The 27,520-nt window shown below is 58.2% G+C and overlaps 2 protein-coding genes across 2 annotated transcripts in view; both read left to right on the top strand.

Moving 5' to 3' along the window:
• Nucleotides 1-981: 981 nt before the first annotated feature.
• On the top strand, nt 982-8,738 carry P2RY6 (pyrimidinergic receptor P2Y6). The gene is made up of 2 exons (XM_064643947.1): nt 982-1,051; nt 6,486-8,738. Exon 2 carries the CDS (start codon nt 6,542-6,544, stop codon nt 7,532-7,534), a length of 993 nt encoding a protein of 330 aa, XP_064500017.1. The 5' UTR covers nt 982-1,051; nt 6,486-6,541; the 3' UTR covers nt 7,535-8,738.
• A 2,649-nt stretch (nt 8,739-11,387) lies between these two features.
• Nucleotides 11,388-27,520, top strand: part of ARHGEF17 (Rho guanine nucleotide exchange factor 17) — a 32,071-nt gene continuing 15,938 nt past the window's right edge. Inside the window, exon 1 of the mRNA XM_064643946.1 lies at nt 11,388-14,351. Coding sequence (XP_064500016.1) covers nt 11,403-14,351 — 2,949 coding nt within the window. The 5' untranslated portion in view covers nt 11,388-11,402. The remainder of the gene's footprint in view (nt 14,352-27,520) is intronic.

Raw genomic sequence — 27,520 nt, 5'->3', positions numbered from 1 at the left:
TCCCCGTGGAGGCTGAGGGAGCAGGGAATTTCACCAGGGCACCGAGCCATCGCCAACCCAACCCCACAAGTCTGGGCAGCCCCAGGATGCAGGTGATGGCTCCAGCATGGCTGTGGTTGCAAATATTCCTGGCAGCTCCTGCCAGAGCCCATCTCCCCCTGGCCCCGGTGTCCGGCTTGGCCGTGGGTTCGTGCCAGGATCGATGAAAGCCCACGTTGTCCATTCCAGCGCAGGCGCCAACGGGATCCAGACACCTCATTCCCCATCCCATCCCAAAACCCCTCGGCTCATATCTGGGTCCTGCTCTGGTGGTGCAATGAGGTGACACCAGGGAGTCCCCACACATGGTGGTCCATCACCCAGGAGATGCTGTTCAGTACCTCCTTCCCTTCCACATCTACCAAGACCCATCACAAGCCCTAAAATGGAGAGCAGGTAATAATCTGTGAGGGTGACACGGCCTTCCAGGGAAAGGAAGGGCCAAGCCCGTCATCCCACATATTCCCGGCATCCCTGGGCTGTTTGTACATCTGCCCTTTCATTCCCAACACGTCCCCCCGGGGTTCCTTGCCTTATTGCTCCTTAATGGCCCTGCGTTTCCTGGTTAATGAGTGCCTGAGCCATCGACCTCTCTGCTCTGGAGCCGGTGCCGCAAGGAGACCCTGTTCCCAGGGCTCCAGCAGCTCCAAGCCTCCAGCCAGGACAATCCAGCTGTCGGCCGGAGCACCCCACGCCCGCAGATCCCACTTCTGGGGTTGTTGGAAGCCTCCCCAAACACCCTTCTCCATACAGATGTTCGCCCACGATGCCCAGCCGGGTGTTTGCCGGGCAGACCCCCCCGCGCAGCTGTCGGGCCCCCAGCCCAGCTGTTCTTCTTCCCCCCCGCCCCAATCCAGCTGTGCCCCTTCCCCAGCCCCCTGCGGGGCCGTCCCGCAGGTGCGGGGCCGGAGCGGGGCGGAGCGGGGCGGCCCCGGGGCGGAGCGGGGCCGGCGGCGGCGGCGGGGCGGCCCCGAGCGAGGAGCGCCGCTGGATCCCCGCGCATCCCGCTCCGGTAAGTGCCGGGAACGGGGCAACGGGATCAACAGAACCGGGCAGGATGGGCATCCAGCTGGGTCAGGGTGAACCGGAGAGGATGGGGATGGACCGGACAGGATGGGGATGGATCGGACAGGATGGGACCCCTACAGGGTCAGACCCAACCGGACAGGATGGGACCCAGCTGGGTCTGAGTGAACTGGGCAGATGGGGACGGACAGGGCAGGATAGGACCGGACAGGGCAGGATGGAACCCTGAAGGGTCAGGGTGAACCCGTTGCCCCGCGCATCCTGCTGCCGGTAAGTGCCGCCTACGGGGGGATCAATAGAACCGGGGCAGGATGGGACCCTAAAAGATTGAGTGAACCGGGCAGGATGGGGCTGGACCGGGCAGGATGGGACCTTAAAGGATTGAGTGAACGGGGCAGGATGGGACCTTAAAGGATTAAAGTGAACCGGGCGGGATGGGGCTGGACCAGGCAGGATGAGACCCTAAAGGATTAGAGTGAACCGGGCGGGATGGGGCTGGACTGGGCAGGATGAGACCCTAAAGGATTGAGTGAACTGGGCAGGATGGGGCTGGACCGGGCAGGATGGGACCTTAAAGGATTAAAGTGAACCGGGCGGGATGGGGCTGGACTGGGCAGGATGGGACCCTAAAGGATTAGAGTGAAGTCGCTGCCCCCCAGAGCATCCCGCTGCCGGTAAGTGCCGCATATGGGGTGGGGAGACGGGACAAGCCGAACCGGGACAGGATAGGACCGACGTGGGTCAGAGTGAATCGGGCAGGATGGGGCTGGACAGGGCAGGATGGGACCCTAAAGATTGTCAGAGTGAACCCGCTGCCACCCAGCACATCCTGCTGCCAGTAAGTGCCAGGAACAGGGGGAATGGGATCAACAGAACCGGGGCAGGATAGGACCCAACTGGCTCAGAGTGAACTGGGCAGGATGGGGCTGGACAGGGCAGGATGGGACCCTACAGAGTGTCAGAGTGAACCCGCTGCCAACCGGCACATCCCGCTGCCGGTAAATGACGCACACCAGGGGGACAGGACAACCCGAACCGGGACAGGATGGGTCCCAACTGGTTCAGAGTGAACTGAGCAGGATGGGGCTGGACAGGACAGGATGGGATCCAACTGGTTCAGAATGAACCGGGCAGGATGGGGCCGGACAAGGCAAGATGGGACCCAACTGTTTCAGAGTGAACTGGGCAGGATGGGGCTGGACAGGACAGGATGAGATCCAAAAGGTTCAGACCAGACTGGGCAGGATGGGTACAAACTGGACAGGATCAGGCCCAGAGGTGTCAGACAGAACTGGGTCAGGATGAGACCCAAGAATCAGGTCTCATCCTGAGAGGGGCTGGATCTGGCGGGATGAGATCGGGCTGGGCAGGATCAGACCCGAGGGAGTGAGACTGAACCAGTCAGGATGGGACCCAATAGGGCCAAACCAAACTGGACAGGATGGGGCCAGGTAGCCTGGCCTCTGCCTTTAAATATATATATATATATTTGCGCATATATACATCCAGAGATATAAATATATTGTATATATGAGCATGTCTGCACAGATGTGTGTATAGAAGCATAAATGTATTTGTATATATGTGGATGGAGATCTGTATATACAGGAGGGTGAGTCCCTGTGCTCAGAGACACATATTTGTGTATAGAGGGGTGGAAGTTTGTATATATGTGTGTGACTGGAGACACATATATTTATATGTATGTACAGAGAAATGCAAGTGTGTGAGGAGCCATATATATGGTTGTCTATGTAGACAGATAAATGTAGAGAGGAGAGGGATGTGTATTTACGTATAGGGGTGTATATATTATTTATATAGAAAGGTGTATGTGCTTGTGTAAGTGTTTATGCACATGTGGGTGCATAAATATATGAGCCTTTACGTATATTATGTATGTGTGGGTTTAGACAAACCCAGCCCTGCCAGCTGAGCCCAGGTCAACTTCTTGCACCTTCCCAGTTCCCAGCAGTTCCCATTTCCAGCAGGGAAATGCTGCCCAGTTGCTCAGAGTTGCTCAGAACAACTGGGCTGGTGATTTGTGAGATGGGGCACTAAAGCCTGGAGAGGCAGAGGGGGTTACCCAAGGACAGGGTACATTGGTGGCAGAGGCACCAGTGTGACCATCCTTGTGTCCCATTCCTGACAGTCCATGTTTAGTACCCCAAAATTCCCAATTTGTCTGCATCATTACACCTCCAGGCTTCCCTAATTGGAGATTTCCCTTAAAACAGCCCAGCCTTGGTCCCCACCAAGGAGTCTTGGGGCAGAGGGGGTATATCCTTGGCCACCTTGGGATCAGCCAGGCAATGTTTGGGGACAAGGGTGTGGTGGCTTTGAGCAAGGGAACACACAGAGGTGGAGCATCCCCCCTTCATCCTCGGAAATCTGCTGCGCCGGAGCTTTCGCTTCCCTCCAGCCCAGCTTTGTCCAGCCCTGCCAGGGAGCCACAAACCGGCCCCCTGGTGAGCAGGACAAACCAAAGAGGAAGGTTTCCAAGGCAGGAAAGCCCCTTCCCTTATCCTATTTGAGGACAGCAGCTGCCAGGATATTTTCCTGCTGTATCCAGCTTGCAGAAGCCCCTTCCTATTAACACAGGGTGTTAATTAGAGCTAATTCCATGGGAGAAGGGCTGGCACGAGATAGTAGGAGGGGGACAAAGTCAGGGGAAGCTCGAGGCTGCTGGGGAGCAGCAACAAGGATTATTTTTAATCTCTTCCCCATCTGGCCACAGAACAGCCCCACTTCTCTTTCCCAACCCTTGTTCCTCCTCCACAGACACCTTAAATCCCTGGGATAAGGGTGATCTCATCCTCCAGAGCACCCCAACACCACGGTCACCCCTTTTCCCCCCTAAAAGTCTCCTTTCCCACTGGATTTCGCCAGCACTGTTGCCTCAGGGCACCAGGACCACAATCCTATGGATTTGGGAGGCACCAACCACCTCTCCCCAGGGGCTGGCAAGGACACCTCTGAGGGTTTTTCGAGGTGAGAAAAGGGATTTTTGGGATAATCCACCCGACCCAATGATGAGCTGTGTCCACATGTAGGAGTGTCCATGGAGGGGGGGTGTAGGGGGCCATGTGATGCCCACAGTGCCATTCCATGCAGCCCAGTGCCCACCCTGCTGTGCCGTGGTGCCCTTCCATGTGGCACACCGCCCGCCATGCCATGCCATGTCATGCAGTGCCCACGGTGCCATTCCATGCATCCCAGTGCCATGCCATGCCATGCCCATGGTGCTCTAACGTGCAGGGCAATTCCCACCCTGCCTTGCCGTGCCATGTGACACCCACAGTGCAAATCCATGTGGCACAGTGCCTGCCTTCCCGTGCCATGCAGTGAGATGCCCGTGGTGCTGTTCCACACAGGGTAGTGCCCGTCCTGCTGTGCCAGGTGATGCCCACAGTGCAAATCCATGTGGCACAGCACCCACCCTACCATGTCATGCCATGCCTATGGTGCCATTCCACGCAGCCCAGTGCCCACCCTGCCATGCCATGTGATGCCCATGGTGCTGTTCCATGCAGGGCAACTCCCACCCTGCCATGCCATGCCATGCAGTGCAGTGTTGTGTGGAGCCCAGGGTGCTGTGCCACGCAGTGCCCACGCTGCCACCCCAGTTCCGTTTCCGTTTCCCCGCAGAATTGCTGTTGGCTGGAAAGGGGAAGCGCTCCTTGCTCCGCAGGGCGAGCACAGCACCCCAGGGGCACAGACCTGCCCTGTGCCAGGCAGGGCAGCAGGTCCCAGCACCTCATGGTGCCCACTGACACCCTGTGGCACCCTGGCAGGTAGGATGCTTTCCCAGGTGCCCCAAAGACCCCTTTGCCGGCCACCTTGTCCCCATGTCCTTGGGGGTGGAGCACACAGGCTGGCAGAGGCTCCTGTGGGTGCTGGGTGGGTGCTGCCCCAACATGGGGTCCTGAGGAAGGTTTGGGGAGTCCTGGGGGAGGTTTATGGGACTCAGGGGATAGGGAATGCCACAGCCCCGCAGCACTTATTGGCTTGGAGGTGGCAGAGGTGGGTGCTGGGACTGCCCAGAGCTGGGGTGACAATGGGGTGGCAGAGGGGCTCGGTGGGGCACAGCGGGTTCTGGGGGCTCGGTGGGGTGCCAGAGGGAGTCAGTGGGATGTCAGGGCGCTCAGTAAGGTGCGAGGGGCTCAATGGGCGTGCAGGGGCACTCAGTGGGGTACCGCGGACAGGAGGCATGTGCGGCATCCACAGGCCCAGAGCACCCCCAGAACTGTGTCCCCAATGCTGTCCCCACGCCTGCCCCCGTGGCCGGGCTGTACCGGGCTCCTGGCGGGTGGCATGTCCCGGGATGGGCGGGATGGGCGACGGGCTGTGGGGCTTTGGCACCCCCTGCAGAGGAGCAGGAAGCCGTGCCGGCCGGAACGGCACCTCCTGCCACAATTTCCTCTCCTGGAGCGGGGTGAGGGGAGCGTTGGCCTTGTGCAAACCTTCCTAAGGGGTGTAAGTGCCACGGGGAGCCGAGCTGAGATGGTAGTGACTGTGGTCACCTCACTGTCCTGTGTCTCACTGGCTCGTGTGTCCCACTCTCTCTCCCTTCACCTTCCTGTTAGACCCCTAAATCCACTCTCGTGGCTTAGAACCATGGAATCACAGCATGGTTTGGGTTGGAAGGGACATTAAAGACCATCTTGTTCCATCCCCTGCCATGGGCAGGGACACCTTCCACTAGCCCAGGTTGCTCCAAGCCCCATCCAACCTGGCCTTGGACACTTCCAGGGATCCAGGGGCAGCCACAGCTTCTCTGGGCAACCTGTGCCAGGGCCTCACCACCCTCACAGCCAGGAATTCCTTCCCAATATCCCATCTAACCCTTCCCTCTGGCAGTGGGAAGCCATTCCCTGTGTCCTGTCCCTCCATCCCTTGTCCCCAGTCCCTCTCCAGCTCTCCTGGAGCCCCTTTAGGCCCTGCAAGGGGCTCTCAGCTCTCCCTGGAGCCTTCCCTTCTCCAGGTGAACCCCCCCAGCTCTCCCAGCCTGGCTCCAGAGCAGAGGGGCTCCAGCCCTGGCAGCATCTCCGGGGCCTCCTCTGGACTCTCTCCAGCAGCTCCACATCCTTGTGCTGTTGTTCCCCAGGGCTGGAGGCAGCTCTGCAGGGGGGTCTCACCTGAGGGGCAGAGGGGCAGAATTCCCCCCTTTCCCTGCTGGATCAGCCCAGGGCATGGGAGGTTTCTGGATGCCAGAGCACATGGACAGGGCACGTCCAGCTTCTCCTCCCCCAGCACCCCCAAATCCTCCTCAGGGCTGCTCCCCATCCCCTCATCCCCCATCCTGGGTGGATACTGGGAGTTGCTCCATCCCATGGAGTCACACACACTGGTGCAGGTTCATCCTGGTGGATGTGACACCACGCAGACAAGTCCCCAGCTGTCCCCTTTGTCACTCCCAGGTGCCGCTGAGGGGCCACACCAGCAGAGAGGACACTGACGGGGTGGCACCGCCACCATGGCCAACCTGACGGCCCTGGTGGGCGCCGGGAGGAACTCGTGCACCTTCCACGAGGAGTTCAAGCAGGTGCTGCTGCCCCTGGTGTACTCGGTGGTGTTCGTGGTGGGGCTGCCCCTCAATGCCGTGGTCATCGGGCAGATCTGGGTGGCGCGGAAGGCGCTGAGCCGCTCCATGATCTACATGCTCAACCTGGCCGTGGCAGACCTGCTCTACGTCTGCTCCCTGCCCCTCCTCATCTACAACTACACCCAGAAGGACTACTGGCCTTTCGGGGACTTCACCTGCAAGTTCGTCCGCTTCCAGTTCTACTCCAACCTCCACGGCAGCATCTTCTTCCTCACCTGCATCAGCGTCCAGCGCTACCTGGGCATCTGCCACCCCCTGGCCTCGTGGCACAAGCGCAAGGGGAAGAAGCTGACGTGGCTGGTGTGTGCCGGGGTGTGGTTCATTGTCGTCGCCCAGTGCCTGCCCACCTTCGTCTTTGCCTCCACGGGCACGCAGCGGAACCGCACGGTGTGCTACGACCTGAGCCCCCCCGACCGCTCGGCCGCCTACTTCCCCTACGGCATCACCCTCACCGTCACCGGCTTCCTGCTGCCCTTCGCCGCCATCCTGGGCTGCTACTGCAGCATGGCCCGCATCCTGTGCCAGAAGGACGAGCTCATCGGCCTGGCCGTGCACAAGAGGAAGGACAAGGCCGTGCGCATGGTCATCATCGTGGTCATCGTCTTCTCCATCAGCTTCCTGCCCTTCCACCTCACCAAGACCATCTACCTGATGGTCCGCTCCTCCGACGGCGTGCCCTGCCCGGCCCTGCAGGCCTTTGCCATTGCCTACAAGTGCACCAGGCCCTTCGCCAGCATGAACAGCGTCCTGGACCCCATCCTCTTCTACTTCACCCAGCGCAAGTTCCGCGAGAGCACCCGCTACCTTCTGGACAAGGTGAGCTCCAAGTGGCGCCACGACCACTGCGTCACCTACGGCTCGTAGGGGAGGACAGGGCCACCTCAGTGGCACTATTTTGACTTTCGGCTCCATGGCTTCAGCTGGGGACATGCTGGAGGACAGGAGGACGGCGTCTCCCAAGCTTCCAGCACTTTGATCCCATCTCCAGCCCGCAGTGGCGCAGTATTAACCCACCACAGTGTACTCTCCCTGGCTTGGTTGCTCAGTTGGAGCAGCTCAGCACCACATTTGGTGGCCAAGCCACCAATGCAACAAAAATCCACTGGATAGCATGGTGGGACCACACTGGACACAGACCCTGGCTCAGGATGAGCTGCTGGGGGACAACTTCTCCCCCTACTCAAAGAGAAATTCCCTGGTGGGGAGGTGAAAAGGAAACACCCTCTCCCAGGCTGGGGAGGTTTTAGCTCAGCTCATTACCTGTCTGGGAGACATGGGCCTGTGTGTTTCTCCAGCTCAAGATCAGTGTTGTGGATGTTTCCTGGACATCCCCAAGCCCCAGTCCCCGGAATGGGGCCACACCAGGAAGAGATGGGGACCCACTGGTACCACCGGTGCTGCCAAATGGTGGCAGAACATCCCTGGTCAGACTGGGAACTGGGAAAGGGTAACTGGGACACTCAGGCTGGGTTTTCCACCCAAGCCATGACCATGGACTGGGTCAGACACAAGCCAGCAGCTTTGTCACCTGCCGGGGGACCTTCAGCATCGTCTGAGTCCAGCTCCCTGCTTAGCCCAGCATCCCAAACCTGGCCCATCCTGGTGTCTGTGGTGCCCTACTGTCACCTCCTAACCAGGACCCACCAAAATCAGAGCCAGCACACCTGGACACAATGGCTGGAGTTGGGAACCCCATGTCACCGAGCTCCTCAGTGTCCTCAGCCATGTCACTGCACGTCCCACTGTTGGTGTGGCCTCTCCCCTGCTCCCGCACTGGACTGGGGATTGAGCTTTGCTCCCACAGCCTCTGGATGCTGCTCCCTCCCAGCGAGGAGGGATTGGTGAGGTGACACCCTGCTAATCGCTCTGCCAGTCTCCTTTAACATGTAGGATGTATAGAAGGCTCCCCCTCTCCTCACTGCCTGCACACCCACTGTATGTACATACAGAGAATATACGTGAGCAGGGCGAGGGCTGGGCCCAGCACAGGCTCCACCTGAGCACAGCATATGGATCTATAAGTGTATGTGTGTATATAGAGTATAAATACAGATATATAGAGAGAGAACTGCGTTTTTCACTGGTTGTCATAATCACATCTGAGTCGATTTAAGCAATCTGCTTCAAATCTCCAGGGATGAACATCCCTCCAGCTTGGCTGCCTACACCTGACCAAGGGCACAACTCCAGCCTCACTTGCTCCCTGCAGGTACCCAGTGTCCTCCTTGGGTACTTGGCCACCCAGGGACCTCCCCAGCATCCAGTGGGGGTGGTCCCAGTGTGTCTCCTTACTGTCACAAGGATGAGAAGGGTGCCCAGAGTGGTCACGGGCTCTTGGATGATGCTCAAAGATCTCAGCGTCACTTGGGCTGGGTTGGAGGGGGATCCTGTGCCACTGTTGGCTCAAACCACCCGTTTTTGTGGGAGCGGTGGCCGTGTCCCGATGGGAAGGACAATGACTTTGGGTTGGAACACGGGATGCGATGGAGGAGGCAAAGGCAGCTCCGTGCTGCCAAAATCCCCTCCGATGCATTTCTGGGGTCTTGCAGTGCAAAGGCATAACGCCTGGGGGCTGCATGAGCGGCGGGGGTGGGACAACCCCGGTCTGGTGTTCCCAGACAAAAGGGAGGGGACAGGGTGGGAGGTGCCCGGCCACGCCACCCGGACCCAGGAGAGGGCGCAAAATATTTAGATTTGGAGAAACACAGTCGGGGCTGTAGGTTCCCAACCGGGTCTGTGGGCACCCACCCGGCACCAGGGAGTGAGGGAAGAAGGAGCCCTGCTTCATCACAGCGGCCCGTGCCTGGATTGCACCCGTGGGATGAGGTGGGAGGACTAAATTTAACCACATTACAGCTCTGAGGGGGAAAAAAATGAAGCAGCTTCCAAAAAGTCTGGTGGTGGCTGCAGAGAACTGGTGGTGGCTGCAGGGACTGCATGGGCTCAGGCCAGGACATTCAGTGGCCCCAGGACGAGGGTCCTGATAATGGAATCACAATTTTGGGTGCTTTTAAGGATTACTTTGGGTCCAACCACATCCTGCCTGCCCTTGGGATCCTGTCAGCAGTTCTCTTGGAACCAGCAGGCCTAGGAACCAGAGTGATGGGATGATGTCTCAGAGATGAGGGAGGTGCTTCAAATCATCTCCTTTCCTTCTGAGATGCTCAAAAGCAGCTCTGAGGAACAGCTCCGACAGCACCCAGAGGGGATGAAATACGTGGCTCTGCCCAAAATCCCATCCTGAATGCCAGAAGTGGGGAGATATCATGGGGACATGATCCTTACAGCCAGGAGACACCCAGCCCTGGGGGAACAGGGAAGGAGGGCGGAGGTTGGAAAGGGAAAGCCAGGGAAGGAATATTTGCATCTCATGGCATCGCTGGAGGCACTTCGTAGGTCCTGAAAAATGCATTTACAGGGGATATTGGATTTTTTTTTTAATCACCAGTAGGTTTTTTGTGACCCTGAGTCAGAGCCAGCAACATCCTTTGCACGTTCAGGACGCTTCTCCAGCCCCATCCAGGCTGCCAGGGCCACAGCTCACCCCCCAGTCATCCCAGCCACCTTCAGTTTTCACCTCCCCAGCACTAAATCTGCTGTCTTGGGGGAAAAAAGGGTTATAGGCTGCAAATAGCAAGTGCTGACAAGCAATGCTGAAAACCCACGAGGAAATCTGTTCACGGGGCAGTGCTTTGCTGGGAGCTTTGCACGTTGGGAACAAGGTGTTCTGCCTTCCCCAGGACGAGCTGCAAAGGAGGGGCTGGAGAAATCCACTGCAACGGGAAGAATCTCTCCCTGGCACCCACATTTTGGTTTAATTTTCCTGCTTCCCCCTAAAAATAAAAAGCTGAGAAGAGATGGAGGGAATCATGGATGGTTTGGATTGGGAGGGACATTAAAGATCATTTCATTCCAAACCCCCTGCTGTGGGCAGGAACACATTCCACTATTCCAGGTTGCTCCAACCTGGCCTTGGACACTTCCAGGGATGGGGCAGCCACAGCTTCTCTGGGCAACCTGTGCCAGGGCCTCCCCACCCTCCTAGGGAAGAATTCCTTCCCAACATCCAATTTAAAATCTCCCCTATTCTACTTTCAAGCCTCTTGTCTTATCACTGTATGCCCATGTAAAAAGTTGCTTCCTTTTATATAAGGGAAGGGGATGAAGGATGCTGGGGAGGGTGGGAATGAAGGATGAAGGGGGGGAATGAAGAATTCGGGGGGGGGGGAATGATGCGGGAGGGGTTGAAAGATGCGGGAGGGGGGTGAAATATGGGAAGGAGGGGAAGGATGTGGTCCCGAGCCAGGGAGTGAGAGGGCAGCTCTGCGGCCCCCCATCCCACTGCCCCCTCCAAAAAAAAAAAAAAACAACCTAAAAAAAGAAAAATTAAATAAATAACCAACTAAAAGGGATCCAAACTTCAACCCTCCCCCTCAGCGGGAGCAAACCCCGCCTCCGGGGAGGAAAGTTTATTTGAATGCAACAAATAAAAAAGCAGGGGGTGAGGGAGGAGGAAAAGCCAAAAAAAAAAAAAAAAAAAGGAAAAGGGGGGGTGGGTGGGAGAGAGAGAGAGAGCGAGAGAAAACAAAGCGGGAGGGATGCAGCCCGCCGGCTGCCCGGAGGAGGAGCGGGGCCGGGCGGTGCCTGCGGCGGGGCCGGGGCCGGGGCCGGGGCGCGGCGGGGCCGGGGGGCGGGCGGAGGCGGCGGCGGCGGCGGCGGGGGGGCACCGACAATGGCGGAGGGGGGCAGCGGCCGGGGGGTAGCGGCGGCTCGGTGCCTCCTGCCCGCCTCCTCCCCGCCTTCCTCCTCCTCCTCCTCCTCCTCCTCCTCCTCCTCCTTCTTCCCGGGTAGGAAAGTTTCAGCGCCGAGCGCGGAGCAACAGCCGGGCCGGGCTTTTGGCAGCCTGGCCCCGTCGGTACGGCAGCTTTCGCTTCGCTTCGCCGAGCCCGAGCCCGCGGGCCCGGCTCATGCCGGGGCTCCGCCGCCGTGCCCGGCCGCCCCGCCGCCCCCGCCGCCGCCGCCGCCGCCGGGCCCGGCGCTGAGCGCGGAGCCGCCGCGCTGGCCCAGCGTCCCGGCGATGCGCAAACTCTTCGGGGAGAGCTGCCGGCAGCCGGCCGGGGGCACCGGGAGCGGCAGCGGGAGCGGCGCCGGGAGCGGGACGGGGAGCGGGATGGGGAGCGGCGGCGCGAGCGCCCGCGGGGCTCCCCCGCCGCCCCCGCCCCGCAGCCGCGTCCCGCACCCGGCGCTCCGCTCTCCCCGCGGAGCTCCGCCGGAGCCCGGCCCGCATTCCTGGCATAACTCGGCTCGACCGCAACCACCCTCCTCCTCCCCATCACCCCGCGCCAACGGGGAGGACGAAGCGGCGGCGGCCCGTTCTCCCCGCGCCTCGTCGGGCAGCGAGGGCGAGGGGCAGAGCGGTGCCCACCGGCCCCGCGCCGCTCGGAAGAAGAAGAAGGAGAGCGGTGCCTGGGAGAGCTCGGTGGATGGAGGCGATGCCGAGGCCGAAGGCTGCGCCAGAGTGGTCCCCCGGCACCCCCTGCCCGTGGTGGCCCGTGTCTCCAAGGTGAACATCCTGCCCTTCGCCAGCCCCGGCGGGTCGCGGAGCAGCAGTCGGTATTCCAGCACGGAGACGCTGAAGGAAGAGGAGCAGTTTGGGACGTGTTGGCCCAGCCAAGGGCGGACTCTCCAGGCGGGGTACGGGATCTATCGGTCACCCAGTTTCGGGACCAGCGATGGCCTGGCCTGGGCACAGCCGGGGGTCCGCGCCCGCCCCAAGCTGCCCCAGGGCATGGCCAAGGCCAAACCGGACCGTGGGAGCGAGAGCCTACAGCAGCCAGGGCTGGAGGGGGAGCGGGCTGAGCACCGCAAGTCCTTGTCCAACCCCGACATTGCCACCGAGACCCTGACACTCCTCAGCTTCCTCAAATCAGACCTCTCAGAGCTGAAGGTGAAGAAGAAAGGGGTGAGGATCAGCCTGGACTCGGGCTCTGACGGATGCTCTGGCACCACCACCCCCTCCCCTGGCGGCTGCGGGGCCGCTCACCCCCCCAATCGCTGGGCACCGGGCGAGCGGCCAACGCTCAAGGACCTCACGGCCACTTTGCGCCGCGCCAAGTCCTTCACCTGCTCCGAAAAATCCGGGACGCGGCGGCTTTTCCTCCAAAGCGCCATGAAGCAGAGCTCCTCCGAGCTCCTCCTGGCCACCACTGACAGCCAGGACAGGGTGGCTCCAGATGGGGGGCAGCGGGGGGACGAGGAGGCTCTCCCCATGGTCATCCAGGATCAGTACATCCAGGAGGCGAGGCAGGTCTTCGAGAAGATCAGCAGGATGGGTTCCCAGCAGGATTACGGCTTTGCTGCCGAGCAGAAGGACAGCGGAGGTGTGGAGGGTGCTGAGGGGGTGGCACCGACGGGGACAACGGACACGACCCTTCGGGGACAGGTGGAGAGCGCAGGGTGTTTGAAGGAAGTGCAGTTGGAGGAGAACCTCGCCTGCAGTAAATCCGTGGAGGAGCTGTCGGGTCACGAGTCCAGCGTGACGGATGAGGGCATCGTCACGGAGCCGGAGCCCATGGCGATGCCCTTCCAGGACCTGCACCAAGCTGTGGAGGCCTGGATGCTGCCCAACGCCGGGCCAGCAGCTGGTGACTCCGAAATGCCGCTGCCCGCTCATCTGCCGGTGGCGGTCGAAGACCTTCCATCTGGCAAAGCCGAGATGCCGAGCACGCCTGGCAGCCTGCGGCGCCGACGGAAGTTCCCGTCGGCGGGTGCCAGCGGGATGGAGGGCAGCGGCGAGGGCGGCACCGAGCCCTACCGCTCCCTGAGCGACCCCATGCCCCACCGGCGGTGCTCGGTGGCGGAGGAGGCAAAGAATTTCTCCGTTGACAGCAACCTGCTGGGCTCGCTGAGCGCCAAGGCAGGTGTTCCCCAGCCCGCCAGCAGCGCGGGCAGCGCGGGCAGCGACCTGTCCCTCAGCAGCGATGGCCCACGGGACTACAGCAGCCTCATCCAGACCATCGTGAGCCAGCCCGGCGCCATGGCCAAGCTCGTCGATGAGAAGGGCAACGGCAAGACCATCAAGAAGAAGTCCCTGAGCGACCCCAGCCGCCGCGGGGAGCTGCCGGCCGGTGCCTTTGAGGGGCCTGGCGAGGCCATCAGCGAGCTGGAGCCCAGCATCCCCCCGTCCAGCAGCGAGCCCATCCTCTCACCGGGCGCCAGCCGTGGCTACGGCTTTGACCCCAAGCTGGCAGACGTGCTGTCCCCTCGCGTGGCCCGGCGCAGCTCCAAGAAGCGCTCCAACCGCGCAGCCCACCAGGAGAACCAGCCGCCCCCCGCGCCCGCCGTCCTCGCCAAGAGCCGCCCGGCCGCCAAGCACGTGCGGCACACCAGCGAGCCCACCACCTTCGTCCCCATCGCCGTCCCCGAGCCGCTCGTCCCCTCCGGCCACCACGGCCACCTCCCCGCGCCGGCCACCGGCCGCTCCCCCGGGAAAGCCTTCCCGACGCTCCAACCTCCCTCACTGGAGGATGTCACCAAGCGGTACATGCTGGCCCTCAACTCAGGTGACACATCCCCCGGCCCCAGGGATGGACCCCGCTCTCCTCCGGCCACCCCAGCGCCCCGTCTGCCCCGCTGCCCACGGCTGCCCGAGGAACACGGCCCCAGGACCAAGCCACAGGTGGTAAGTGCCGCTCCTTCCTACAAACACCTTTATTTCCCAGGATTCATGACCCCTCCAGAGCACTGGTGGCTTTGGAGAGCCGTCACGTGTCCCTTGTGGTGGACAAATTCCCGTGTGTGGATGCGCTGCTGGATGGCCAAGAGCCTTCCCAGCCCTTCCCAGCAGTGCCCAGGAGACGAGCTCTTGTTTGTTGGAGCAAACCTCCCTGATAACCCCCTGATTTTTGGATGGGAAGAAGCAGTTTCCAGGTTAAATAGCACCGTATTTTGGTGGCAGGAGGTTTTATAAATATATCTATTAAATGTTATGCTTATATTTAGCATCTTATGATATGTAAGGTCCTGATATATGAGGTTGTGCTCTTGGCCATCACTGAAATTGCCTTTTCCTTGGCTGCAAAGGCTTCTTCTTGGGATTCCCCATGTTAAACCCCTTATTGAGCAAACCTGCATTTTCCCCCTCAAAAAACCTCCGATCCTTCCCATGGGATCATGGACTTTGCTGTGCTGGTGGGTGGGAAAAAGGGGGAAAAACATTCCTGTGCATGCACAGAATATTTGATGGATGAGTAAAGTTTGATCCTGTCTGGGGGAGAACTGATGTAGTTTGGGGGATATGAAGGTGCTTTGATCACTCCAAAGTGCAGCCACGTGTTTTGGGATGTTTCCTGGGGTGGGTTTTTGGCACCGCCGGCCCTTTGGCCGTGGTTTGAACGCGGGGTTGGGTTCCCATCACTCTGGGTGTTTGTGCCGGGAAGGGCTTGGAAGCATCACCTCCTCCTGAGCACAGCAGTGCCAGCACCCACGGGGCTTTTAATAGCACTGGGAGAAGCCCAGAAATACCCGTTCCCGTGGAGGATTTGCTGGGAGCTGGCAGGAATGGTGCTGGCAGGGCTCTCTCCCCCTGCTCCGATGCCGGTTGGAGAGGATAGGCTGGACAATTCCCTTCCAACAGCCAAGGCTGAGGTGCCCAGGGCTGTGTAACCCTTGCTGGCCAGGGCAGAGCCACGTGGAGCAAGGGGGTTTTCCTTTGTATACTCCCAAAATCTGGATCCCTGCGGCCTCTTCCCCTGGGATGCTCTGCTGGGGTCTGGCATCCCCACAGCATCATTCCCTCCAGATGTTCTCCTGGGTTCTGGCATCCCCACGGCATCATTAGTCCAAGATGTTCTCCTGGGATCCAACATCCCTGCAGCACCCTCCCTCCAAAATATTCTTGTGGGATCCATCATTCCTGCAGCATTATTCCCTCAAGATATTCTTGTGGGATCCAGCATCCCTGCAGCATCATTCCCTCAGGATATTCTCCTGGGGTCCAGCATCCCCGGAACATCCTCCCCCCAAAATATTCTTGTGGGATCCAACATCACCACAGCATCATTCCCCCAGGATATTCTCTTGGGATCCAACAGCATCTTCCTCCAAGATATCCTCCTGGGGTCCATCATCCCTGCAGCATTATTCCCCCAAAATATTCTTGTGGGATCCGGCATCCCTGCAGCATCACCCCCCTCTGGGGCCTGCCATCCCCACAGCATCATTCCCCCAGGATTTTCTCTTGGGATCCATTATCCCTGCAGCATTATACCCCCCATGGCATTCTCCCGGGATCTCTGCTCCCCATCCAGCTCCTTCTCCAGCTGTTGTCCCCACTGCCAGACAACAACCATCGGTGGCTCCTGTTTAACACTTCCTTGGGGATGTTTTGGGTGAATTCGGGGTGAGTTTTGCAGCATTTTTCCCCATGTGTCAGTTTGTCCTCTCCCGTCTTGGGGTGGAAAGTGCTGTTGAATAATCAAGAGTTATAATTAAGCAGGGTAACGAGGGGCCTCCTGGGGCTGGGGCTGGTGCCACCTTGGGGACATTGGCAGGTCCCCAAGGCGTGGCAGAGCACCCAGTGGCATTCCTAAATTATTAATGTGTTAGGTTTATATAATACATGGCCTATTTGAATAATTTATAAAGAGATATTTCCTGCTGAGGCAGCTCCCGGGGATGGTACCAACCCTGCGATGGCCCCGTACCAGGGATGTTCTGCTGACCCCACCCCCCCAACCCCAGCTTCATCCCAACTCTGGGAGCATTCCAGGTGGATTTTTACCAGCTGGGAGCCCAGTTTGGCCGACCATCACCTCGTGTCCATGGGCCACCCCGTGGGACCAGAGCCTGCTCCTCACCTTGCTTGAACCCTCCAGCCTCGGGGAAGAGGGTGCGAATTTTCCCTTTTAAGGGCAAGGCCACGGCTGTATCTCCAAATCTCTCTCCTGTCCTGGGATTTCTTTGTGCTCCGGCCATAGCCCAGCTGAAACCAGGAGTTTTTTATTTCCCTTTTTGATTTATTGGATAGTGGAGCTGGGATGTTTTATTTCAGAAGGCACCAGCTTGGGCTGGGGGGGCAGAGGGGGGACTGAGTTGCCGTAATTATTAGCAAGAGCACCGAGGACCGGATGTAACTTGGCACCGGGAAGGCTGGCTGGGAACAGGGATTTATGTTCTCCCGGACCAAAGGAGAAGAAATAAGCTCTATTTTTGACTTGTTCGTTTTTTCTCCTCCCTAACTCAATGGAAAGGGCCAGTTTGGGGAGTCTGGGAGGGGAAATGGTTCATTGCTGCTCAGGAATTTGGGGGTGTGAGATCATCCATCCCACATCGTGGTGGTGATCCTTCAGAACATCCTGGTGCCCATCTCTGTGCTGGGAAGGGATTAATAATGGGGTCTGGCACGTCTGTGTGGTGATGCTCCCCCAGAGTATTCTCTCCCCCAAGATCTCACACCCCCAAGATAGTCTCTTGGGGTCGGGTATCCCTGCAGCATCATTCCCTTAAGATATACCCCTGGGATCCAGAGCCCCTGCAGCATGATCCCCTCAGGATATTTTCCCAGCCCCCATGGTTTGGCAGTGGTTTTGGCAGAGGTGAGGGGGGTTCAGCCTCCTGGCACGTCCCGCCCAGAGAGGTAACGTGCTGTTCTCCCTCGGGGGCAGGACTGTTTGTCCTGGGTGCTTTCCAGCTTTTCCATGGAGCTGGAGCAATCCAAGCCATCCTGGGTGCACAGGAGCTCCTTCACCCTGTGCCTGATGATGGACACGAGGCTTTTAATTCCCAAGGGGCTTCTGGAGGCACATCCAGCTGCGGGAGGAAACGATGCTTTCAAGAAAACAAGGAAAAAAACCCCCAAAACTCAAGATAGAGAGTTTTTCCTGCCTCCAGCTTCCCATAAAACCACTGGAATGGACAGCACATGCTTGCACACCCCAGCACTGAGCAAGGGTGCGTTTAGGGTGGATTTGGGATCCATTTGCTGCTCGGCGAAGGGATGAGCAGGATGCCAGCCTGGCAATCCCATGGATCTTTCTTTCCCCCCATGGCAGAATCCATCTGGGGATGGAAAATGAGGGATGTTCTCCATCATGGCTCTGTTTGTTGACTTAGCAGCACTTGGATTAAACAGGAAAATATTGATTTAAATATAGCACCTCTCGGGAGCAGGGGAGTCGTGGGAACGTGGCCTCCGGCGCCCCATCTGCCGCCTCCTCCACCTGCTGCTCCCTGAACGGGGTGAGCACACCCCGAAAAACCCATCCGGGATGGAGGGGCATTCCCAGAGGGAAACATCGGGGTCACATTCCCAGGGACGCTTGTGTAAACCACCCCCTTTGCAGCATCCTCCCTCTGAGCTCGTCCTCAAGGGATGGATCCCTGCATCCATATACTCCTTGGCAAAATCTGACATCTTTGGACCTATTTATCCCTCAGTTTATCCCAGGATAACTTGGATCTGTTTATCCTTGCCCTAAATCTCCATAGAAACCAGGTTTTGGGTCATGGCCGGGAGTCGTCTCGTTTTTCGGTGTTCCTGGAAATCTAGAATTAAAGCTGGAGGGGGGGGAGGATGGGGATGGTAAATCCCAGCTTTTCTGGTAAATCTTGGTAAATCCTCTCCCAGTTTGCCTGGGATTTGCGCCCCTGGAGCCGCTGTGGTCGGTGAAATGCTGGAGTGGGGGGAAACGGAGGCGCCCAGGCAGCCCTGTGGGAGGGAGGTGGGATGCGGGATGGAGCACGGAGAACTCGGCTGGAATCATGAGGATTCCCACATCAGGGAATCCCACTGCCTGTCAGGGGCATGGACTGACCCTGGCACCACTGGTACGGGGCCAGGAGATGTGGCCAGGGGGGTGAAACAGCCCAAATCTTCTTAATTCTGCCCATTTTTGTCCCTTTCCTCCTCCCATGCCAAAATCCCCTTAATTCTGCCCAATTTTTACTCTTCCCTGGTTCTGAAATCCGCTTAACTCTGCCCAATTTTTACTCTTCCCTGGTGCCAAAATCCCATTAACTCTGCCTTTTTTTGCCCCTTCCCTTCCCCACTGCCAGGGAGAGATCCCTGATGCTGGGATGTGTGTACAGGGAGATTCCTGGTGCTGGGATGTGCGTACAGGGATGCACAGGGAGATAGATCCTTGGTGCTGGAATGTACTCAGGAATGCACAGGGAGATCCCTGGTGCTGGGATGTACTCAGGGATGCACAGAGAGATCCCTGGTGCTGGGATGGACACAGGGATGCACAGGGAGATCCTTCATGCTGGGATGTACTCAGGGATGCACAGGGAGATCCTTGGTGCTGGAATGTACTCAGGGATGCACAGAGAGATCCCTGGTGCTGGGATGGACACAGGGATGCACAGGGAGATCCTTCATGCTGGGATGAACTCAGGGATGCACAGGGGGATCCCTGGTGCTGGGATGTGTGCACAGGGAGATCCCTGGTGCTGGGATGTGTGCACAGGGAGATCCCTGGTGCTGGGATGGACACAGAGATGCACAGGGAGATCCCTGGTGCTGGAGAAATCCAGGTGCTCTGTGTTGCAGAGGGGCACAGGGCCCAACAAATCCCGCACCCAGGGATGCCCAGGGATGGGATAGGGCTGTACCATCCCCAGCTCTGCATTCCTGGGCAGCCTCCCTGCACCCTGCCTGCATCCATACACAGATGCCTGGGCTTTTCCATGGAAAATCACATGCCTCCAAAGCTCCTGCTGGGAGGAGCTGGCCTTGCTCTCCCATCTGCTCCTGCCAGGGAAGCAGCAGGTCGGCATCTCTGAGATGTGCTTTGTCAGGATCCTCCTGCCAATCTCAGCTGGGATGGGGGCTCGGAGCTTCCCGGGTGTTGCTGCAGCATTAGTCCATCATTGCCAGGGCTGTGGGATCCCTGGAAGTGTTCAAAGCCAGGCTCGATGGGCCTTGGAGAAACCTGGTCTAGTGGAAGGCGTCCCTGCCCATGGCAGGGGATGAAACAGGATGAACTTAAGGTCCATTCCAGTCCAAACTGTTCAGTGATTCTGTGGCTCCCTGATTTAGAACCTCTCCTGGGCATATTCCTGAAGTGGGAGATTCCCCATGGATGTTGATCCCTGTGTGGTGGGAGGTGCTGAGGTCTCCCCTTGCTGTGAGTTCGTTGCTGAGCTCCATCTCCCGTGCTGACCAGGCAGGTCCTGATGGGGCAGTTCCCAGAGCTCCAGAGCTGCAGCAGGGACTCCTCAATCCAAGAGGGAGAAGGTGGTGCCATCACACGAAAGGACGGAGCAGAGAGGCAGCACTGGGGTTTGGTTGGTGGAGTTTCCTCTTCTCTCAAGGAGTTCCCTGGAAAGCAGGGAAAGAGAATCCCTCCCTCCCTCCCATCCATCCATCCATCCATCCATCGTTCATCCATCTCCATCCACCCACCTCCTCCCATCTCTATCCCTCTCCATCCATGTCCATGCTCCCTTCCAGCCATCTCTCTCCACCCATTCCCACCACCCATCCAAGACAGCAACCCCCACATGCCAGACATGATTTTTGGAGTGGCCATGATCCATCTTCCAGGACGTGTCCTCCTGAAGGCATCAAGCCCAGCTTGCACAGACAGAACCCACCAAAACAAGTCCCTTGCCATTCCCACCATGGTGCCTCCAGGCCAGGATGTGTCCAGAGGAGAAAAATCAGCCACTTCCACCCCCTCTGCCTCAACGTGGCTCTTTTTAAAGCTCTGAAGGTTGGTCCCAGTGGGGCTGTTTCTCCGGGCTCCCTTGGTTTCCATGGAGAGGATGAGTGAGGAATTTCGAAGGGAATGGCTCCAGTAAATGAACTCTCCTCTAAAAATAGTGTGTTTGCTTTTGGGTCTTTGGGAACTGTGGCCTGGCCAATGGAAGGGAGGAGGAAAATCAGCATCTGGGTAAAACTATTCCAGTAACTCTCTCTCCGGGCAAACTCCCGTCGGAGCCACTCGGCTTCCGGGGGGGCAGGGGGCTGCTCCCGGCCTGCCCAGCTCCTGTCACCAGGGCAGTGGCTTGGGAGCACCATTCCTGGCTGCAGAGGGGGGTCGTCCCTGAGCCGTGTGTTCCCGTGGGCCTCATGTGGAGTGTTTGAGTTGGAGCCCTTTCATTTTGGGGGGGTTGGTGGAAGTTGGGTTTGTGTGACCCCCGTGCCCTGTGTTGGCTCAGAGACCTTGGGCATGTCCCTTTTTGGGAGCCACGGGGAGGCCACCACCACCTTCCACCCCATCATGACATCCAGGACACCAGTGAACCCCACCAGGACATGGATGTGCTGGGAAAAGGACACCTGTGGTGGTATCCACCACCAGGCTTCCTCTGGAGAAGTCACCAGCCTGATGAGGGTACAGCCACCACCAAGTCCCCCCTGGAAGAGTCACCATCCCAGTGTGGGGTCAACCACCACCAGGCACCCCGTGGAAGAGTCACCATCTCAAAAGGGGGGAACAGCCACTGCCAGGTCCCCCCTGGAGAAGCCACCATCCTGATTTGGGGACAGCCACCACCAGGTCCCCCCTGGAGAAGCCACCATCCAGGTCTGAGGACACCAGCATCCCTGCACGATTCCCGGGGCTGGAGAAGGTTTCCTTGGTGGTGCCCTGGAGTTGCTATTTGTAACTGCCTGTTCCTGAGCCCTCTGATACTCTCCAAAAAAAACAAGAAGGGAGTTGTTTGCATGGGAAGATTGGCATCTCCGAGCCTGGGATATGGTTTCCTGCTTTTTTTAGCTGGAGTAGCAGCAGACTCGTCGGCCTGCCCTGATTTGGCATCTTTCTCCCTGCATTTTTTTTTTTTGGAAGAGTTTCATCCTGACCCCTCGGCAGAAACACCGGCAGGAGCGGTAGGGGATCGACTCCGGTCCTTTGGTCTCTTTTTGGGTTGCCCCAAAGCCCAGTGAGATGGGATGTAGATGGCTCAGAGCCTCAGGGAGCGGAGAGGGAACTCATCCCTCCATCATCCAAACCTGGCTCAGGTCAGTAGATGCTGAACCCCCCCTCCTTTCCTCACCCCTCACCCCGGGGTGTCACTGTGACAATGACAGGGCAGGGGAGGTGTCACCACGTGGTCTGACGTGGGATGTGGGCGTTCCTGGCCAGGGCTGGGCTTCCCCCCCATCCCCTGGTCCCTCCTGCCCCGGTTGCAGCTGTGCTGGATGAGGGGACCCGCCCAGGGGGTGCTGTGGCACTGGGTGTCCGTGGGGCACAGGGGGTGCCGAGGATGAAGGCTGCTGGTTGCTGCTGCCAAGGACATGGATCCAGGCAGGAAGGACAGGAGAAATCCGGGGCAAGGGGCACAGAACGGGATGTTTGGGGCTCCTACCTCCTGGGTGTCCTTCAGCTCCTGGGTGTTTGTGGATCCATGGACAGACTCCTAGTACCTGTTTGATTCTAAGCATCCATCTCTCAGCTCCTGGGTGTCCATCAGCTCCTGGGTGTCCTTCAGCTCCTGGATGTCCTTCAGCTCCTGGGTGCTTATGGATTTCTGGATGCCCATGGAATTCTGGTCCTTGTTGGCTCCTGGGGGCCCATCAGCCCATGGGGGCCTGACATCCTGATGCCTGTTGGATCCTGGGAATCTATCAGCTCCTGCATCCCCATCCACTCTGGGTGTCCATTGGCTCCTGGGTGTCCGTGGACTCCCGGGCACCTCTTGGATGCTGGGAATCCATCAGTTCTTGGGTGCCCACGGACTCTGAATGTGAGTGTCTGTTGGCTCCTGGGTGTCCAGCACCTCCTTTGTGCATGTTGATGGCCAGAGTCTCTGTTGGATCCATCCATCAGCTCCTGGATGCCCATGGGATGTCTGGTGGCTTCCGGGTGTCCATGGAATCCTGGATATCTGTTGACTCTCTGGTGCCCAGAAGGTCCTTGATGTTGCCAGATCCTGGTGCCCATCAGCTCCTGGGTGCCCATGGACTCCAGGGAGCTCCTGGGCAACTATCAGCTCCTGAGCATTCCTCCTGAGTGCCCTTTGGCTCCTGGATACCCCTTGGCTTCTGGTGTGCTTGGAATTCTGGGTCCGCTTGGAGACCTGGGTGCCCAGTGCCTCCTGGTACCTGTCGGCCCCTGGCCCCATCCCCAGTGGCTCGTGGTGCCCATCACCCCTCTCGTGCCAGGCTGGCACCCTCCTGGGTGTCCCAAGTCTGCCTGCACACCCTCACCAGGATCCACACCCCATTCCACCTGGCATCCAGGGCATGTCCTGTGGAGATGCCAAGGTGTGCCAGCACTGGACACCTTTTTCTCTGGTTTTCTTCTCTCCCCAAAATCCCATCACTGTTGCTTTTGGGGTGCTGTAGGATGCAGGGTGTGGCTTTTGGGGGATCCAGGGGTGCCAGTGAGTCGGGGGGGGTGGCATCACTCCTCTCCCGATGGATGCGGGGCCAATCCCACTGGGAGGCCATGGAGAAGGAGCAGGGGGAGGGAAGGAGGGCTGGGCTGACCTCAGCATCTGGAAAGCTGCGCTCTTGGCCGTGGCCCTGCTGCCGAAATCCGGAGGCAAAAAAAACCTTCCATATTTGGTGAAAGTTGCTCCGGGCCTCGGCAAAGGCTGGATGGGAACAGGGGGCTGGCAAACCCCCTGCTGTGTCCTGAACCACATGGACACTGGGTGTTCAGGGGCTCTGCCAGCGTGCCAGGGCATGGATGGCACTCCGGGGTGGTTAATTTGGGGGGAGCATGAAGAGGGGGGATCCATGGGATGCTGCCAGCAGTGCAGGGAGGATGGCTGGAGATGCACCAGCAAGACCCCAATCCTCATAATTTGGCAGGGTCTCCCCCCAGCACTGGTGGTGCAAACCCCGATTTCAAGTGCAAATCTCATGGGAAGAGCCCCAGGGCACAGTTAGAGGATGAATTTGTGGTGCTTTGGGAAAGGAGCCTCCCACCGTGTCCCCTCTCCCCATCCCACCGGCACCGCTCCCCTGGACAGCCCCGGGATGCCTGGCATCCTCCCACCCTGCCCTGCAAAAACTTGCCCCCAACTCCTTTAGTTTTTTTATTCCTGCTTTTTTCTCACACTTAACAAGTAGAGTTGCAGCCAGGCCTTGTCCTCCCGGGATGAATCACCATGGCCGGGAAGCCAGAGAAGGGAAAACAACAGGATTCTCGTGCAGTCGTTTGGGGCTGAAGCTGCTTTTCTCCTCCTCCTCCTCCTCCTCATCTTCCTCCCCATCCCAGAGGTGGCTGTGCTGCTGGGTTTCTCCATGGGAGCATCCCTGAACAAATCAATGCTCTTCTGTGAGCTGGGAGCCTGGGAAAAACCACGAGCTAGGGAAAAGCAAACATGTCCAGCCCCAGGACTGCGGATAAACATGGGAATATTATTAGTAACCGGAGCAGGGCTGGATCAGAGCTGCTGATTTATGCCCTTATTTCCTTTCAAGAAGTTACTCTTCGGAGAGCTTGGACTTCTCTTACCCGTGGGAGAGCAGCCAGAGGCTGGGAAGGGAGGGGATGCAGCCCTGGATGTGATGCTTGGATGGTCCTTGTGTTCCCATGGGAATGGTTTCCCCTGGACACAGGGCCTGGTGGTCCCGGGGGTGCAGCGTGCTGGTCCCCAGGGATGGGATGAGTGGTGTTCAGGGATGAGGAGACTTGGGAGCAGGGAGGGAGGTGGTTGGTGGCCAGGGATGACAGGGATTGATACCCAGGGATGAAGGTGACTGGTGCCCAGGGATGAGATAATTGGCACCCAGGGATGGAGGTGATTGGTGCCCGAGGATGGGATGACTGGTATTTAGGGTGGAAAGTGTCTGGTACCCAGGGATGGAGGTGATTTATGCCCAGGGATGAGGTGACTGGTGCCCAGGGATGGGATAACCAGTATTCAGGGATGAGGTGATTGTGCCTAGGAATGAGATAACTGGCACTCAGGGATATGGATGTGATTGGTGCCCAGGGATGGGATGATGGGTATTCAGGGATGGAGGTGTCTTGCCAGGGACGGAGGTGACTGGCACCAGGGATGGAGGTGGCTGGTGTCCAGGAATGAAGGTAACTGGTGCCCAGGGATAGAGGTGGATGATACCCAGGGATGGCAGTGCCTGGCACCAGGGATGGAGGTGACTGGTACCCAGGGATGGGCTGACATGCCCCAAAAATGAAGTGACTGGTACCCAAGGACTGGGGGGACTGGTACCAGGGATAGCAGTGACTGGAATGCAGGGATGGAGCTGATTGATTGGTACCCAAGGATGCCAGGGATGGCAGTGGCTGGTCCCCAGCAAAAGCAGGTCTTTTCCCTGGTGGCTGCCATCCCTCTATCCATGTGGAATACGGAATGGTGTGGGACATACAGGATAACTTATCCTGAGACAAAGGCTGCTTGGGTTTGCCTTGAAAGCCCTACAAAACCCAATCCAACCTCCTGCTTAAAAACCATCCCAGGAGGACAGAATGGGATTTTTCCTAAGTGGTTCCCTGCCAGAAACTGAGTGATTGAGGAAATACAGGATTGGATGTAACAGCATTGTCCTGCTTTGGATGGTGGTGCCAGCCAGGGGTTTTTCCAGGTTCACCAGTAAGTTTTCCATGCTGGGGTGATGCCATTTGTGGTGGAGGTTGGGATGGAGTGAAGCAGGTCCTGTTTTGTTTCCAAGCCTTTTTTTTTTTCAGGGTTTTGGTAGAAATAGAGCAAAGGGTGTGTTAAAATTGTTAAAGTTGGGCATTCACTGTACCCTGGAGCTGGGGAATGTCCCCAGGGACCAGTGTTTCCCACTATGTCCCAGCTCCCTCTAGTGGGATCCACTCTGGGAACAAGAGAAAGAAAAATCTGCAGAAATTCCAAAATCTGCAGAAATCCCAGTTTCTTTCAAGCTGGGAATGGAGATTTCAAGGTTCAGGCTGCTCCCAGCACATCCATCGCTACGTGATCCCAGGGAATCTCCCCCCAGCAGTGCAGAGAATCAGGACCTGGCAGCAGGAACAGGCTGTAATGAGGGAAAAACAACTTGTATTTATTTACTCTTAAAATTTTGGCATGTTTTAGAGGGGTGGGAATAATTTTGCTGGAGGAAGGATTAGCTCCTCCTTCAGCAGCTACGGGAAAGTTGAGCTGGGAAGGCCCTGAGTTGCAAATCCCACTCCCAAACTGGTCTGAAACACTCCAGATTTTTCCTAAATCCAGGTATTTTTGCCCCAGGACACAATATGTCAGGTCCTTTTTTTTTAAAATATTTTAAGATGTTTGAAAATTCCTGGGGATGCTCCAGCTCCTCATGGATCACTGTTCCAGGGTGGGGGAAGCAAACTGATGGATTTGCACCCTGAGCTTGATGAAAAAAGAAAATTAGGTGGGAGAGCTCCCATTCTTCTTTAGGAGGCCAAGTGGGATTGCATCTCCAATGCCAGAGGGAAAAGCTGATGGAAAAACCCTTCTCCAAGCCCCCCATCCCAGTTTTGGGGTGCCCCCCCCACTGCCCAGGGCTGGATCTTCTCCATCTTTGTGCTTTCAGGAGCATCCTTGCCACGCTGGCACAAGCCTTTGGAGCAAAGGATGAGCCCCTTGGCTCCATTCCAAGAGATTGGGAGGCTTTTCCCGGGAGGTTTTGGGGGAAAGGAAACACCCGGGTTGGGGGGCAAAAAAAAAAAAAAAAAAAGAAAGGAAATCTAAAGGTGTTTACAAAGAGCCGCGGGGCTAAAAATAGCCGGCTCATATTTTAGACAGCCCTAAAAATAGGCAGCGCTGCTGGAGTGGCCAAACACTCCCAGGAATTTCCTGTGGGCTGCGGGCCGCTGGCAGGGGGGTCCGGGCTCGGGAATGGGCTCGGGAATGGCCGGCACCGCTCCGGCCTTTTCCAGGGGATGGCGGACCGGCATCCATCGGGCCCCGCGGGGCACGGCGGGATTCAGGATTCCCTGGGATTAACCCCTCTCCACACATCCTTCTCCCTCGTAGCATCCAAATGGTGGGATTGGGAGAGGTTTCCAAATCCGTCGGCAGAAAGCTCAACCTCGCGAGCAGACAGCGGAGAATCCACTGGGAATGCTGGTGTGGATGAAGGGATTGATCCGAGGGCGGTGTTTGGGGAGTGGGAAGGAGCCTCCCGGGATGGAGGGATCCCCCTGCTCGCCCCAGGGATCAGGGATCCCGTGGGAGGGCTGGAGGAGGCGGAGCAGCCGGGACACTGCGGCGACATCGCGGCGTCACCGGCACAGAGGGGACCGGGGGGCGGATCCAATGGGGCAGGGATTGCAACGGGAATGGGGTTGGGATTGCAGCAGGCATGGGGTTGGGATTGCAGCAGGGATGGGGTTGGGATTGCAGCAGGGATGGGGTTGGGATTGCAGCAGGGATGGGGTTGAGATTGCAACAGGAATAGGGTTGGGATTTCAGCAGGAAATGAGCTGAGATTGCAGCACGGATAGGGTTGGGATTTCAGCAGGAAATGAGTTGGGATTGCAGCAGGGATGGGGTTGGGATTGCGGCAGGAATGGGGTTGGGATTGCGGCAGGGATGGGGTTGGGATTGTGGCAGGAATGGGGTTGGGATTGCGGCAGGGATGGGGTTGGGATTGTGGCAGGAATGGGGTTGGGATTACGGCAGGAATGGGGTTGGGATTGCAGCAGGAATGGGGTTGGGATTGCAACCCAGATGCATCAAGGATTGCAATGCAGTTGGACCCAGGTTTGCATCCCTGGTGAGTCCAGGAATGGGACTGGGATTACAGGAGGAATGGTGTTGGGATTGCAATCCATATGGATCAGGAATTGCAGTGAAAATGAGCCCAGGACTGCAATGTGGATGGACCCAGGTGTGCACCCCTGGTGGGTCCGGGATTGCAACAGGAATGGAGTTGGGATTGCAACAGGGATGGGATTGGAATTACAACCCAGGTGGGGATTACAGCACAAA

Source organism: Pseudopipra pipra, chromosome 2 (assembly GCF_036250125.1).
Source record: "Pseudopipra pipra isolate bDixPip1 chromosome 2, bDixPip1.hap1, whole genome shotgun sequence".
NCBI lineage: Eukaryota > Metazoa > Chordata > Aves > Passeriformes > Pipridae > Pseudopipra > Pseudopipra pipra.
This window is presented reverse-complemented; position numbering and strand designations above follow the sequence as displayed.